Raw genomic sequence first — 18,454 nt, 5'->3', positions numbered from 1 at the left:
GTTTTATTTTCGCGTAAAAATTACTTTCGTCCAACGCAATTAATTAAAAATTATAAATCGTAAGATTTGTCTCAAAATTTCGAAAGAGATGTGTCAGGTTGATGCGGGTAAGGCGTGGGAGAAGCTGAAACCGATTAGTTTTTATACGAAAGAATGGGTTGATGTTTATAAACAAAACTTACAATCGCAGGTGAGCTTTGTGTTGTTAGCCGAGTTTTTACATGAAAAATTCGAATTTAGCATTAAGAAACATTAAATATTCGCTTTAATTGTTGATATTTTGATGTTGCATGAAACCTGTCAAGTGTGTTTTAACCATATTTGCTGTATTTTCTATTATAAATGTCTTGACCTTTAACAGATGTTCCTTAAAGCACATAGCTTAACACTGAAAATCAAAATTTGAAAATATAATAAATATTACTGACTAAATTATAACACATTTAACAAAAAAATTAATCGCCATCCATATTTTATCTAATGTCACAACTCCTGCATTTCTCATAATCCATGTAAGTTTCCTAATGATCTTTTACAGTTTTGTAACATTACAATAAATTTATGCTAACCTGTATGTAATTTTCCCTATATAGTTGCAACACGAGTTGAAAAGGGACATAATTGTCCGAAATGCATAGTCAAAGAAATAAAGTTTCTCTAAAGCTCGTCCTCCTTTTTATTGATCGTATAATAAGTCTAGTGAAAAAGAAAAGCCACCTTAGTGCTCATATAGTTGAACACGAGACTAGACAAGAAGCGTATTGCATTAAAAAATTAAAGTTAAAACAATAAATCAAGGAAGAAACTGGAGAATTTTACATTAACTTACAGATTTTCATATTACATTACATATATGGTCAGAAGTAAGTCATTTGTATATAAAAGTATACGTACACAAATGACTTAAAAGTAATCTCAGCTCGTAAACGTGTAGTCGGATTGAAAATAAACTGTTTATTTATTTGCAAAATTACGTGGAATAAATCTTTTAATTTATTTTCAGCTGAGTATTGGAAGTTGTCGATATATTTTATAATATTCAGAAATTTATATTTAACATCTAAACAGATTTTAGCATCGAATGTTTCGATAAAATATTTTGTTCTGAAATTTAAATAATTTGTTTATATTCTATAATATCCGTATACCTATAGTCTCGAAATTAATCGAGGTAGCAAAATATAATCCGTTTATTGTAATTACAACTGTTATTGTTTGTCTAACGTTGTTAGAATTAGAATGTCAGAAAACTGCTTATTAAAGTCATGAAAATATGTATTTAATATTTGACTACGTATTTAATACAGGTATACCTCGCCTTATGTCGGTAATTGGTTCCAGGAGAATTTACTTGTGTAGTTAGGACGTAAGTCAAAACTACGGTGGAAAACGCCAATAATGAGCACTTAAAGACCGCTAAATAAGACGACAACACAGAAACACAGATGTTTTCGTGTTTTGTTCTCTAGGATTTATGATGATTATATTAACATTTACTGTAAATGTACATATTTTAATATGATTTTATGTGCTTTTAACACTTTTCTAGTGATATTACGACTTCAATATTTGTGGTGGATGGATGTAAAGTCGAATAAAATGATTTAAACTTGATTTTTATTTTTCCATATACTTTTTTGACAAACGACGTAACTCGAGATATACCTGTACATATTTTTAATCCATCTTTTCATTCTATCAGCCTCAATATAGAGGTTTTACCTCCAGATTTAGAAGTTTTCTTTTTGTCTAAAGGTAAATTTGGAGATGAGTTATATTTAAAGGCATGGGCATCCAGAGAAAATTTTCCAGGAAGACAAAGCTTGGAGACAAATAATTACATCAAAAATTTTTATTTAATTATTTAATTTTTGTTTTGTTTTTCCTCCACAAATAGATCATAGGGTCCTGTTTCGAAGATGTAAGGTTACATTTACAATTATCAATTCCAGGGGAGGGCAAGTGTCCCATTTGTCCTTTTCTGCAGATGCCCGTTTAGAGGTATTTTTTAGAGGTTTGTTTCTAAGGGAAATTATTTCTAAATCATAAAAATAAAAACTTTTATTGTAATTTAAACCAAAAACAAAACTTTGTTTTAACCAATGGCAATTGGTTAAAAGGTAAAAACAGTGTGCAGGAGATTGTAATCAAGGTTGCCATGTTTATAGATTTTCCCAAAATTTAGGAAATTTAGATACAAGTTAGGGAAGTAAAGAATCTATTGTGTAAGTTAAATGGGAATTAAATTAAGAAAACCTGCTAAAATTTTGTTTCTTCAAAACAAATGAACACATTGGTTCAAGAAAAGGCAACAGCTGAAGCAGGGCATGTGAATGCTAAACTGATGACTGACATAACATGTCATTTTCTATTAACATTTCAAATTATTTTAAGTAAAATATCTAATGTTTTGAATGGTACAGTAATTGTAGTTACTGCTTTTATTTAATAAGTTTACACATTTTTTGAAAATCATAATAATCTCGAGACTTTTTAAAGGTATTTTCTATCATACTTGGAGGGTTTTAAAGGTAATTTGTTCTATATTCAGAGGTAATGTTTGTGAAGATTTCTGTGAAGTGACTCACAGCTCAAAGTCATGTCATAGAGGTGCAGCCAACACACACTTAGAAACACACTGACTGCTCAGGATGCCAAGGGGTCGGTGACATATAGGGTGGTTTGGCAACTGAGACAAAGATACCAGTTATACAGGAAATCATTTTATTAAAGAAATGGATTCTTACAATTCCTTGATTCACACAACAGTCACTATTTTAAACTCAGTCCCTGTAGGAAGGATTGGTCCTGGACAGAATCCCTAATGTGGCCAACTGATAAGGTGATGAAAGGGAGATGGATGCCTCACCAAAGCTCCAGATAAGGTGAATATTTAGATCCAATGCCAAACTTTGATTCACAGTAAGACATCAAGCACCAAAAAGTCTGTAAAAATGTTACTTCAGATTGCCAAAGTTTGTTAACATTGGACAATCAAATCATCTTGATGGTAGGATGGTCTGGAGGAACTTCTGATGTTGCCAAGAGAGAAAATATGGACCTTTTGGTGTTGAGTGTTCCCCAGTTTATCTCAAGGAAGAAACATTGGAACTGTTGCATGAGACTGTGGAGGACAATCAAATGTGATACACTTAGAAAAGAACTTGTGAAAAAAGTAAGAAAGAGCAGATCTTTGAGAAAAGAACCTTATGCCCTTGAGACATGAGTTTCTATTTATTTGGTCCTCTTGATTGTTTGATTGTACATCCCAATTGGTCTCAGTTCCCTATTCATTCTTCCAGTTGATTTCATACCTGTTTCCAAGGGTAATTTGAGCCCAATTCAGATTAAGGAAAAGGTTTAATTCAATGCCAAGTTTTGATTTCAACCATAGATGGTTGATGTAAGGGCTTACCATATTCATCTCAGTTTCTCTGTCATGTAAACTTAAATAAATATATTTTATGTCCTTTTATAGCTTTTTTCCATTTAAAAACATTTTTGAACAAATTTTAGTAAGGGCTTTGGAGCCTCACATGTTTTATACAAAACAACAGCAGCAGTGTGCACAATCATTATCAGTCTAAAACAAGACTTTAATTGTTGAATGTTTTTCATTGGGCTGCAATTTGAAAAAATTCTAAACCTATTGATTCCCACTGTTGTCCATCTGTCTTTCCGTAATCTAAGAATGGAGTTAGATACATGAAAGATGAGACAAGATATGGAAACTGTAGGGGCAGGAGACCCTGATTAACTATATAAGAACTTCTAATGCAAACCAGAAGTCACATTATTTCAACACAGGATTTGTTCATGCATGCAAAAATTTTTGCCAAATACAACATACAATGCAAATTTTTATTGATGTGGACTCATCTTAATAAACAAACAGATATAAAATATGAGCAATTATTTATTGTGACATCATCACAATGCCAGGCTGCAATTTTTAATTTATTTAATTTAAAATATTTGCTCTCCACCTGAAATTAGTAGTGTCTTGCTCCTGTACAGTACATCATACTTATTCTTTAACAATAGAGTCATGCCAGTCATCTATTAACTGCTTTCAAGGGAAAATATTTGAATTGAAATAATGTAACTTCTGGTTTGCATTGGACATTCATATATAGTTAATCGTGGCCTCCTGATCCTAAGGTTTCCATATCTGGTCTTATCCTTCATCTATCTAACTCCGTTCTCAAAATTAAGGAAAGATGGACAGATGACAGTGGGAATTTATAGGTCAACATTTTTTCAAATTGCAGCCTGGCATTTTGACGATGTCATAATAAATAATTGCTCATTTAAATTTATACTGCTAGCATTTCTTCAATTATATGCTAGCTGTTAAAGATGATCCTGCAAAAAACAACAGGCAAATAGTACTGGATAAATTACTATTAATTATTATTAATAAGTTAACTGACCAAAATGCATATTTTGCATATTGGTTGATATACAAAATATGCCCCTGATCACATCTAGGACATGGTTTAAGTGTTGTTATTGAGTAAATATGGTTAATATTAGCTAATAAAGTAAAATGCTTTGCATAATTTTTCATAAATCACATATTTTTACATAAAATTTATAAAAATATATATTTTTTTAATTTGCATATATATTCACATTAATTTAATTTTATTATGAAATACTTATTTGCTAAAATGTTCTAATAAATAAAATTGAATGTAAAATGATTGCTTAAATAGCTATAGTTTTCTCTCCCAACTTCCACTGTTGTTGAGGTAAAAACTTTAGAACATTTACAATAAAGAATAAAACTTCTTTTGTAGACAATACATACAATATGTCTTTGCAATCAGTTTTTTCAAATGCAGTTGAGGGATAAGACAATTCCACTGCGGAGTCAACCTTTTATTTGAGGCTACTTGTCCGCCTCTAAATGTAAAACAGTCCACATTTAGTGGCACCATAATTAAAATAAAATACATTTTTTTAAAAAATGTATTTTATTGTAATTATGGTGCCACCACTAGAGGGAAATGTGGACTGTTTTACATTTAGAGGCGGACAAGTAGCCTCAAATAAAAGGTTGACTCTGCAGTGGAATTGTCTTATCCCTCAACTGCGTTTGAAAAGACTGATTACAAAGACATATTGTATGTATTGTCTACAAAAGAAATTTTATTCTTTATTGTAAATTAAATTGTCCTGGCTTATTTTTAAAAAAGATTAGAGCATTGTTTCTCATTACCATTACTGCAAAACATAAATTTCTGTATTAATTTATTTATTTGAAATATTTTATATTTTTCCAAGATCAATACAAAATTTCAGGATGCACATAATTTGTAATGACCATGTACCCATCGTAATGTATCCACTAACAAGTAAACGCAGATCCTGTACAATTCGCAGAACCAGCTGAGGAGTTAACTCTTTTGACGTGCAATGATGTCAAAAAAGTTAACTCCTTTGACATTGCTGTGTTCCTGGCTTGATATCAAAGCAGCAGAGTCTGCCTGTGACATCATTACTTCATTCTTGGAAGCTCCTCCCATTTTTCCACCCACCACAGAGGGACTTTAAGATTACACTATGTAATATTGTTATCATAATATATAAAATAATTATATATGGTAAGAGAATTAAGGACTTAAAAAGTTTATATATTTTTTTCTATATTTAAAAAAAAAATTTCAAATTTATTTCAAAATGCAAAGACATTTATAATTCAAATTGTATTCTGTTTACTGAAGAAGCCATCAGTGTTTGAAAAGGAGAATATTAATAAATTTTATTTTTGCAGTGTAGTGTTGATTTTGCGATGTATTTATTTAACATTATTAGTTCTTATTCATTTTTGTTTGAATAGCTTGATGAAGATAATGTAAATATCAAAAGTAGTACTCAAAATAGGCCATACTTTAAAATATACAATATTTCATTATATTTATTTCAATAGTGATAACACTATAATATAGCAAAGCCAAATGATTACCGAGTGAAATCAGGTTACATTACCACTACTAATAATTATTAAATCTCAAGTAATTTGGCACCAGAGGTAGGCATTAAGTGTCATCTCTTATTAAATTTAATAATTACAATTAAATTAATATTCATTAAATAAGAAAAAATTCTGGAAGAAAATTACTCAAGATTTAAAAATTATTAGTAGTGGTAATGTAGCCAGATTTAATCCATTAATCATTTGGTTTTAATATAATCATCAGGCTTTATATGTATATATATAGTAATATGTATGTAATATAATATATGCTTGTATACAGTTACATATATGTAACTGTATACAAAGCATATATTATATTACATACATATTACTTAGCTGATCTTGGAAAAATATAAAATATTTCAAATAAATAAATTAATACAGAAATTTATGTTTTGCAGTAATGGCATGTATATGTTACATATATATTATCAGGTCAGTCCATAAGTTCGTGCGTATTTTTATCTACAAAAAAAGCAGCAAAAGATTTTAATTAAATTTTATTTCAATCTATAATGTATTCACCATTATTTTGTACAATTTTTTGCCATCTCGATGGTAGCTTTTTAATCCGTCTTCGTAAAATGATTTCGGTTTTGAATCAAAATATTCAGAAATAGCCTTTTTTACAGTGCAGACTAGTGCAGAGAGAGCATCGTCGTCGAAGTCGACGGATCTTCCCGTACGAGCCTTATCCTCCACACTAAAATCGTTGTTTCTAAATCTTTCAAACCACTTCTGCGCAGTCCTTGAACTAATTACGATTTGATTATGTACAGTATTTATTTTTTTGGCTGCATTTGTAGCATTCTCACCAAATAAAAAGTATAAAACGTGTCTTTTATATTCGTCGGTTACTTCCATTTTAACGAAAATAAACAACTGAAATGTTCACAATTCTGAACAGTATTATATGAATGAGATCCAATTTAACACTTCGGTGTAAAAATTATCACATTAGACTGACATTTTTAACAGCAAAACAAGATTTTTCTCAAGGTCATAAAAATGCACACGGACTTATGGACTGACCTGATACATATGTAACTGTAATATAGCTTAACATCTATGTTAATAAGAAATCAATTTGAATAATGATTAAGGAAAAAGTTGGAAGGCTGCTTCATAACAATCATTACTATTTTGTAATTATCTAAAAATTTTATTTTTTCAACATATTTTATTCAGAATCTTTATGCTACAGTCTATTTCTGTTACGATTTTTCTATTTATATATTGAAAAGGAAATATAGGTATTTAGAATGATCATTCTGAATGTTCATTTGGTTAATTTATTTTAAATATTTAATTTAATATATATTAATGAATATTCACATTTAAAAGTAAAAATTTATGTACAGTCAAACTTGTTTTTGTGCGGTCTTTTTCTGTGCGATTTTTATTTGTGTGATTTGTTTTGTGCGATTTTTTTGTGCGGTATATGAAAATTTCAATCAAATTGGAACATAATTGACTCCTGTAAAATTTTTTAAAAACTCTATTGGTTGTTTTCTATGACATCAGCAGGTTTTTTCATTTTTTATTCAGTAAAATTTTTTTCTCATACATTTATTTCGGTCCCCTCTTATTTTAATAGCATAAAAACCATAAATATTATGTTATATTTGAACAGATGCCGTAAGTTAGCTTCCCTCCAGCTTTAGACTGCAGGTGTGAAATTTTACGCCTTGTTAAATGAAATAACACTTCCTGCAGCTATATTTATCAAATAAAATCATTATTTAACGATTATTTTTAACTTTTTAATGTTAGATTCTTATTTAAGTGGAAATAATTAATTAATATAAAAATTAAAATTCTTAGAGGATTTTTTCCCCATTAGGTGTTGCAGAAAAAGGCCCAAGGAGTTAAAAAAGCAATTCCTAGTTATTTCGTACGGTTTCGAGTTATTTTCTATGTGAGACTTTTTTTATGCAGTCCCTATTCACCGCATAAAAAAAAATATTTTTTTAATTGTGTTGCGAAAACTATTTTTTATAGCCACTTGTGAAGTTTCGCGCGATTTTTTTTTAATGCATTTTCTTTTATGCGGTCCCTATCCCCCGCATAAAAACAGGTTTGACTGTATTTCTTATATTCTTTATTTACAGTAAGGAAAATGGATTTCACTGAAGCGTGGGATGATACATGTTCGTATATAGGTTTGGCTGCAAGAATTGGAAATATAACCGAGTTTCGTAAATTAGTTGAAGCAGGAAATCCAGTTGATGCACCAGATAATAGAGGATGGCGACCATTACATGAAGCAGCTGCTGAACCAAAAGATTTGCGATGTTTAGAAGAACTATTAAAGCATAGTATTTATATAAATTAGTAATTATATTAATTACTGAATGTAGAATTAAATGAATTATTTAAATAATTCAGCAACTATATAGAAACATATTTGCATATATATTAAGTACAGAGTGGTTATAATTAAAGTTGCCCTACTCAGACCTGTATAGTCTGTTCTCTTTGACATATTTTGATGAAACTTGGTATATACGTTATATGGACCATGGGGAGAAGGAAAATGCAAAAAAATAATTAGTTCAAACTTTCTACCACTAGGTGAAAAAATGGCACATGAAGAACAAGAAACACAAAATGGAAACACACAAAAGGTTTTTATTCACGACTTGTTCAATGTGCAATCCATTTGTGTCAATCACATGTTCAAAGCACTTTATAGCATGTTGAACAGTAGCCTGATAGGTTTCTTGAGAAATTGCAGCAATATGGTGTGTTATGCTTGCTTACAATTCAGGCAGAGTTCGTATGCCTCCTCTATAGACATGATCTTTCAGATATCCCCACAACCATACGGACTTTGCTTGAATTGTAAGCAAGCATAACACACCATATTGCTGCAATTTCTCAAGAAACCTATCTGACTACTGTCAAACACACTGTAAGGTGCTTTGAACATGTGATTGACTCAAATGGATTGCACATTGAACAAATGTCCTGAATAAAAATCTTTTGTGTGTTTACATTTTGTGTTTCTTGTTCTTCATGCGCCATTTTTTCACCTAGTGGTAGAAATTTGAACTAATTATTTTTTTGCATTTTCCTTTTTCCCATGGTCCATATAACGTATATACCAAGTTTCACCAAAATATGTCAACAAGAACAGGTCTGAGTAGGGCAACTTTAATTATAACCACCCTGTATATAGCAATTTCAGGCCATTGTAAATGATATTGAAAGCTGCTTTATTATCATTTTTTATGAAAATATCTTAAACATTTTGTAAACTTTGCATAATGATACTAAAGAAAATATTAAGAACTGCTTTACTTTAAGATATTTTCATAAGAAATGAAAATATCTTAAAGTAAAGCAGTTTTTAATATTTTATATAAATAATTCTTAAAATTTGAACTGAATGAACTTATTAGTAAGTAAAAATCTTTATCAACCTTGAAATTAGTATTGTCTTTAGTGTCATTATGCAAATTTTCAAATACACTAAGATTTTCATATTTATATTTCTATTACTTTATTAAGTATTATTGCTTATTACAGGGTGACAATAATTAACCCGTACAAGTTTTTTACATCATAAATTTATTAAAGAAATAAAAATTAGGAAAATAACAGTAGATAGCAGTGACAATACTTTATGTATTAACCAGATTTTCAGCCGGTTTCAAAGTGGCCTCCTTTTGCCTTGATGCAGAGCCCCAAACGTGTTTTGAAATTCTCGGCGATGGGCCGTAGCTCTTCTGGAGACAATTTGTCCCACTCCCGGTGCAAGGATTGCTTCAGCAACTCCAAACTTTTGTGGCGCTTAGTGCAGGCCCTGGCCTCCAAAATGGACCAACGCTGTAGTCCATCGGGTTCAGATCCGGCGAGTACGGTGGCCATTCCACAGACGAGATGAAATCAGGAAAATGGGCCTTGCACCACTCCTGAGTCTTCTTCGCCCTGTGTGCCGGCGCCGAGTCCTGTTGAAATGTCCATTTCGCACTGCCAAAATGCTGCTGAGCCCACGGAAGTACCACGGCCTCAAGAATGTCACTGCGGTACACATCTTGATTTATTTTGGCCCCTTGATCGACGAAAACAAGGGGTGTCTTGCCGCTTGCACAAATTCCGCCCCAAACCGTGACTGACGTTGGATTTTGGCGATGTTCAATGACGGCTGAGCATCCGGGAGCCTCTGCAGACCAGTTCCTGTCATTTTGATGGTTGTGCACCTGTTGTATGGAGAAAAGCTTCTCGTCTGTGAAGAGAATGCGCTCCCATTGTCGACCTGCGGCCCGACGCTTGAGTTGGTGGCATCTTTGGAGTCGCATGCACTTGTTTTCATTGGTGAGAAGCTGAACCTTTTGGAACTTGTAGGGCTTGAGTCCAAGTTCCTTTTTCGCCATTAACTGCACCGATTCGCGATTGATTCCGATCTCACAAGCAATTTTTCTCATGGAGACCTTTGCATGTCGGTCAACTCGCTTTTTGATGATCTTGCGGTTCCTAGACGTGTTGACGGTGCGCTTTCTTCCACGTCCGGGACGGTCACCATCGTGGCCAAGCTCTTTAAATCGCCGAACTGCATCTGAGACTGTCATTTTGGGAACACCGAGCAAACAAACAATTTCACATTGTCATTTTCCTTGCCGGAATAGCTCTAAAATTGCACAACGTTTGTTCGCCATCCTTAAAAAAATAAAAAACCAACCCTTATTACAACGAAAGCACATCTACATGCGCAGGAAATCACAGAGAATTAAACACAACAGTATGCAAATTAGTGATGTAAAAAAGTTCAGTTGCAGCATTGCTACAAACTTTGTACGGGTTAATTATTGTCACCCTGTATTTATTGATATGCTTGGCACAAATAAATCTTTACTATTATTATAACTTTTCTTAAATCTTTATTAGGGATTAGATGAAAGTCCAAATTAAGAAATAGTATTCTTAATTTATATTTTAATGTATGAAATTGATGATAATTTCTTAATTAAACTTTTTTTTGTGATTTTCTGTTTTAGTAATTCCACTATTTAGAATATTCATAATCAGACATAGATTAAAATATGAAATAATGATAATCACACATCTCCCAATTTGGTAGATATCTATGTTAAGGCATTATTTCTAGTTCACCAGATTGCATGTTCAAATCCTACTCCAGGCATGGATGTTTGTTTGTCAAACTTTAATGGGGATTGGCGTTTAATACTTAAGAGAAGAATATACTTTAAAGCCACTGAAAAGTACACAAAATTAACAAACTAACTAAACTAACTGAAATGATAGGAGAGATATCATAATACAAATAATTAAAAAAATGCATAAAGTTAGGTTATTTAAAAGCATTTGTAAGTATATTAAACAATTGATATACAGTGTTTCAAAACTATATGTCAGAAATGTAAAGGCAGGTAGAGGGAACCTCTTTCGAGCAGCTATTGTAAACTGTATATTCTCTGAAAAATGATTGGATATGTGCCATTGTGTTTCTATTCTAAATCTGTACTTGTTTATACAAATATACATACAAGATGTATCTTATGTACAAGGTTTGATTGAAAATTATCCAACCTTATTTTCTTTTCTTTGCAAGTATTTGCAAGCTGGGGAGGAGACTATGTGATCATTTGATCTTGGACCATACTGCATGTATGTGAATTTGGAGAGCCCATCCTACCCTGCAATATATTGACCATTTTTTTCAACCACCAGAGTATAGTTCATCATGAGTATGTCTGTCATGAACAAACTGTGACAAACGAATACTTTCTGACTGTTTTATGTCACTTATGAGATGCTGTTAGGTGCAAGAGACCACAGCTGTGGCAGTCTGGTGACTGGTTCATTCATTGCAACAAAGGTCTGGCCCATGTATCATATCTCAACCAGACATTCCTTGAAAAACACAGTATTGCACAAATTCAGCTTATTCCCCAGACATGTCTTTGGCTGACTTTTTGCTCTTTCCCAAACTCAAGATACCACTCAAAGGAAAGATTTCAAGACACAGAGGAGATCAAGATTAACATGACAAAGCGTCTGATGGCGATCTGATAAATGACTTTGAAACATGCTTTCAGCAGCGGAAGCATTGCTGGGAGAAGTGTACAAACTCAGGAAGAGGCCTATTTTGAAGGGGACTAATGTTTGAGCCTAATAGATACATAGGTGATTTTTACTGATCCCAGGTCAGATACTTTTTGATCAAACTTTGTATATATGTATAATTGACACTAGTTAAATTTTGAATCCATATAAACAATAATTTGGCCTTTCAAGTAGAGTAAAAATCGAATACAAAAGAAGGCTGAAAAATTAAATTGTTAAGAAAAAAATTGTTTTTAATTTCAAATAGTGTATATTGCAATGCAGAACAATCAAAAAAGTTATATTATCAATAAAAAAACATATTAAAACAGCAATAAAATGTATTGAAATATAATTAAAAGATATGTTTTTGAATCTTGGAAACAGGAAAGTAACCGAGAATCAGAAACTTTAATTCTTAATCATACCCAATATCTATATTTGCAGATCTGAATGTGCAAATATTTGTAGTAGACACACTTGAGATTATATATTTTACCTGTAATAGTGCTGCTATACAAAAATTATTGAACAAATTTAATTGCATTGCTATGAAGAACAACTATTGTAATTACTTTTCATGCTGTTATATATAACAGAGGGAAAGTATTGCAATCAGTCAAAATGTGATTACCCCAAGATTTTTAATTTTTGGACTCGGGACCTTGAAACATCAAGAAATGCAAAAAAAAATTTGAGGGTAATTTTTGTATGCATGGATGTTTTTGTGGGGGGGCATGATTTTGTTCACTCTTTGGAGCTTAATAACTCCTGCACTTTTTGTTGAAAATTTCTGAAATTTTGCAGAGAGGTTTGTTTATTAAGGGGATTGATGCTATTCAATTTTGGAGGTTAAAGGTAAACAGGGTGGGTAAATAGTGGGGTCATGTGTCATATCTGAAGTAGGGTCGGACTTAATGACGATTTTATTCATCATTGGCATTTACATTTTTTTTTTTTTTTTTTTTTGGTAAAATCCATCCCTATTTTCAAAATTAAGATTTTTGCCATTTTATAATAGTTAAAAATATAAAAAGTTTTTAATAATGAAATATCATAACAGATGGCGCCACCAAATATTGCCAGAAAAGTTAAGCAACTTGTTGCTGGATTTTTTTATGTCGATAATCTACAGCAACTTTAACCTTCATGTTTAAAAAATTGCTAGAACTGAAATGAAAATCTTTGCATAACCTGCATCTAGCAAATACCTACTCTAAAGTGACATTGAAAACATGGTACTTTTTAGCATACAGTTTAGAACCATCTTAAATATTCTTTTATTTTTAAAACATATTGTAAAAAATACAAATAAGACTTATACAAATAAAAATATTGAAGTCTTCTTTGTGGCCTTTTCATCACCACAGGAAACATGATCCATATTGTCCTGGATTTTTTTTAGAAATTTATATACAACATCTGAAAGTCACAGAACTTTTACTCGATTTGCATAGCTATAGATGAGGAAGTAGCCTAGAAGGAAAGATCGACTCTGCCAATGTGGATTGTTTCCTGTAATGATGAAAAGGATGCAAGGAAGACTTCGATAATTTTATTTGTGCAATTTTTATTTGTATTTTTTACAATATGTTTTAAAAAGTATATTTAGTCCTGGATTTTTTTAGAAATTTATTTACGATTCTTTTTTGTTTTTGGATTTTTTTTCATTCTATTAGTAGTCCATTGTAGGTATAATTATAAAATAAGTGAAATGGAGAAAATGAAATATTCAACACAAGAGCTTATAAACAGCATAAATGTCAAACATATAAATGACAAATGCATAAATTTTTGTTTTATTTATCAAATAATATTAATAAAATATACAATGTTAAAATAAATTTTAAAGTAATTTAATGTCAATAATGTAATATCTAATGATACAAGTTTGAGAGTCAATTGCTCATTCCAATTTGCAGTAGAAAACTAACATACAACATAATTGATAGATGAGAGTCATGTAGAGAGGAGGAAATTACCAGAAACTTACAAATTTTCAAGATACAAGTTCATCTGCCTATATTTCAGCCAATATTAACTCTACTGAATTAAAATTTAATTCAATGGAAAACAAGTAAGAAAAATATCTAATAACATCAATTAAAACATAGATTAATGCACAAGAAATGGAAGATGGCTAAAAGCCTGGCATATATATATATATATATATATGCAACTTGTGATTTTGGAAAATATTATGACAGTATATGAGTATTTTTATGGTTTACAAAGGATTTTCAGATTTTTTTAAGGGGTTTTTGGTGATTTTAGAAAAGGAAAAAAACTGTTTAAGGAATTTGTAATAAATTTGCAAGTTGCAAAAATAGGCAGATAACTCACCTACTTTCAAGCTGACTTTTTACAGATAGCTTGTAGATTATTAACATGAACATATGATATAATTTGATATAAACTTTACAAATCTTTAAATGACTTCAATAATTTTAGCATTTTAGTGCCTGCATGATTTTCTTATATGTATATATTAGATTAGATTAATACTCAGTGAGTAATGTGTTGTAGCTTTAAAAAAACAGCCACAACAAATATTTCGTGTCCTGGCTGTTTATAGAGCTACAACACATTCTAGCATTTTTTTAAAAATGCCATATGTAAAATTTAAAAAAATGACCAAAACACATTCTAGTATTATTAACATAGCACAATGTGTTGTTGTAAAAACAACATATTGTGGCATTTTTATTATAAACTTATACAACAATCTGTTGTCTTAACCTCATTAAGGAAGAAAAACAAATCCAATTTAAAGTCAACTTGGTCATTCATCAGTTCTGATCTGACTTCACATCAGCAAACATGTCTGGGCTTTACCAGTTGAGCTGAAATAAAGGTTACTTGACTGGTTCTATGCTCACAATGAGTTTATGGCTGCTGACAAAAACTTCATTCATGTACAGTACCTGATATATTTGAGACTGACTATCTCTTTAGTCAGTCTCGAATATATCTTAAAGTAAACAGGGCTTTGTAAACTGTATTGAAAGAAATACTGCATTAATAAAAGGGTAGATGTTTAAAAAATACCAATTGTAATTTTAAGTTTCATTCTGACAGTTCCTGCAAAAATAAATGAGTTTGGTCATTAATCTTAATTACTATATGATACATATTTAGTCATATATCCTGAAGTTTTTATTTGCTATTACAGAATAAACTGGAAATGACTATGATTTGCGTGGTATGTTGACAATGCTAGAATATGTAATTTTTTTTAATAGTTATGATACAAATTTTACATTATTGCATTTTTTAAAATTCCAGAATGCATCATTGCTCTTTATAAGCAGCCAGGAGATGAAATTTCTTGTTGTGGCTGTTCCCATAAAGCCACAAAAACATTCTCTTCTGCTGTTCTGTTTGCATTCTATTTAATGCATTTTGATCTTTATATATAACATATACATGTAAGATTTATTGCTTAATTCATATATGAATTAAGTTTTGCTTAATTCATAAAATGATGAAGCTATCTTATGAGTGAGAATATGTTTGAATGAAAAAAGTATATTTTGTTAGCATGATTGAAGAGTAATCAACTATTTCAATCAAAAATTATCAAATACAAAGTTAAAAATTCATGTTTGATATATTTTGAATGTAACCCTTTCCCTTTAACTTTTTGCAATTTATAAATTATGAAAGATTTCAGAGTCAGGTAAATATGTTTTTTTAATGTCATGTTTACTGCATAAGAATAATCAAAGTGAAATTGGCAATGATATTGCATGCTAGTTTAAATTGAAATTGGTTGCATGTAAATACAGGTATACCTTATTAATACAGTGAGTTAATAATACCTCACTAATTCACTGTAAAGAAAATATCATCGTAATGCAAATAACAGATTTTTTTCACTTATTAGTGCATAAAAAAAGTTTAAAAATATATTTACACTATCATTTATTAAGTGCACAATAGCATTAGCCCTAAAAAAATGATGCAAAAGTAAAAATAATAAATAAAATCCTGAAAACCTCCTTAAGAATAAAGCAAATTCCAAAGATAATAAATATTAATAAGAAACTGTTATATCAGCAAAATACCTTTAAAATAGGGTATGCCTGTATTTTATTTATTTGATTTCATAGAAATTGACATTTATGAAATCAAATAATATTTTGCATTTCAGACTTTTTAAAGTTGCTCAGCTTATTTAATGCTTTTTCTAAAATTATACCTTTTAGATAAATGATTTATATTTGAATAAATATAATTGAATCATTATTGTTCAAACACTTGCTTGCAAATGTAATTGTACTATATTATAATTAAAATATTTTTCATTTCAGTGACATGCAGTCTCAATTATTTACATTTAATCTTATATTATGAAAAAGAAAATGTATGAAATGTGATATTTTAAACAGATTTTTAAATATTTCACATTATATGTGGCATATTCCTTTAAAATGAATTTAAAATGTAATTATTGAACTATTGAGTATAACTAGGATTTTTTATACATTTATAAAATTAACTAGAAAAACAAAATTAAGTGTTTTCATACAGTTTAGATTTGTTTTAAAAATATGCTATTTATAAACAAAAATACTAAATATAAAGAAAGAAAATTGTATGATTGATGTGATACACCACTGGCTGAGTTTTTAAAACCACTGGTAGTTGGTTATGGGTTCATACCTCATCAACAGGCTGGTCAGGTGGAGTTTTCTGGATTTTCTTTATGATAGATTACCCTTATGCTGCATTGCCTTGTTTTGTCAGTTTTGTACAATATGATTTGATATGGTATATTTGTTATTATAGTAAAATCTCGATTTAATGGACAAAATTTCCAGCCTGTACATCACATATGAAAATTAACACCCTGTTAATTTTAGAATGATTTTTACATATAATTAAACAGTTTTTTTCAAATTCAAGAGTCACCACTCTTAACTTCATGTCACAATGAGAGTGTCTTGATATAAAGGTATCCCTTGATTAATGCAGTTAATTAATCCCTTGAGCCTACCGTGTATTTGACATATATGATAGGATCGAGGGATTAATTAACTTACATTAATCAAAATATGGTATATATGTTAAGTAAAGACAGCTGGTAAAGTTGCATAAATGAAAACTTTTGCTGCGTTTATAAAGGGGATTGCCTCAATTAATTTCACGTATTAATCAAATCCCACATTAAACAAGGGATACCTGTATTAATATCATCATCTGAAGATGAATAAATAGGAAACTTTTTTTTAAGACATTAATTGTATTTAACTAAACAAACAAATAAAGTACAGTCAAACCTGTTTTTATGCGGGGGATAGGGACCGCATTAAAAAAGACGCATTAAAAAAAAATCGCACGAAACTTCGCGAATGGCTGTAAAAAACAGTTTTCGCAACACAATTAAAAAATATTTTTTTTATGCGGTCAACAGGGACCGCATAAAAAAAGTCTCACATAGAAAATAACTCAAAACCGTACGAAATAGAATTTATTGACAACAGATGTCAGCACTTGACTGCATCGTCTGGTCTATCGTCTGTTTTACATATTTTTGTCCAGGTGGTGTTTTGTTGACTTAAAAAGTAAATTATTTCATTTTTCGCATATTCATGCAATAATATTACTATAATAAGTGCATTTATGCTATAATAAGTTTATTTAGCTATAATAAGTCAACGTGAGACATGACGAATCGCACGAAACTAGTCGCCAACTATACCGCACAAATAAAAAATCGCACAAAAAAAACCGCATAAATTAAAAATTCACATTAAAAAAATCGCACAAATAAAAATCGCACATAAAAAGAGCGCATAAAAACAGGTTTGACTGTATATTTTTCAAAAAATGTTTGTTTATTTATTTCAATTTAGATTGTATACTTGTTTATTACAGTCTCAGAACTATAGTGAGTACTGTACATAATAAGTAAATAATAATAATACATATAGAAAACTTTTCTATAAAATTAAACTTCTCATACGTACTTAATTTTAATTATGACATAAGTTAAAACAGATAAACTAGCTAATTTGTCAGTCTTTTAACATGCACATTTGGAGAACTTAGTTTATTATATAATGGACTTTTGGCTTTAACAGACACCCTCTTTCTTGAATCACTCTGTCAAATCAAGGTTTACTGTACGATGCTATTAGTTACTAGCTCCACATTCAGACATTCATGCAGTTTGCATATTCACAGTTTGATATTTGTAATCATTTTTCAAATTTCAAGAATAAAATTTACTTGTTCATAGAAAAATGAACAAAATGATAAAACAGTGGATAAAAAGACAATTAAATAAATTTTAATATTTTTATCTTAAATGTATTTTACTGCAGTTTATATTATTGACTGTTACACTAGACTAGTGATACTACTCCTTTGTTCCTTGCATTATTTTAGCACATGCAA

The 18,454-nt window shown here is 30.3% G+C and overlaps 1 protein-coding gene across 1 annotated transcript in view; it reads left to right on the top strand.

Annotated features, from left to right (window-relative positions):
* The first annotated feature begins 54 nt into the window (after positions 1-54).
* LOC136969569 (ankyrin repeat and SOCS box protein 3-like) overlaps positions 55-18,454 on the top strand; it is a 30,817-nt gene continuing 12,417 nt past the window's right edge. The window contains exons 1-2 of the mRNA XM_067263787.1: positions 55-190; positions 8,095-8,301. Of these exons, the coding sequence (XP_067119888.1) occupies positions 8,103-8,301 (199 nt within the window). The 5' untranslated portion in view covers positions 55-190; positions 8,095-8,102. The remainder of the gene's footprint in view (positions 191-8,094; positions 8,302-18,454) is intronic.

Source organism: Centruroides vittatus, unplaced genomic scaffold (genome assembly GCF_030686945.1).
Source record: "Centruroides vittatus isolate TY-2023 unplaced genomic scaffold, ASM3068694v2 contig_18, whole genome shotgun sequence".
NCBI lineage: Eukaryota > Metazoa > Arthropoda > Arachnida > Scorpiones > Buthidae > Centruroides > Centruroides vittatus.
The sequence above is the reverse complement of the archived record's forward strand: the minus strand, read 5'-3'. Positions and strand labels throughout refer to the sequence as shown.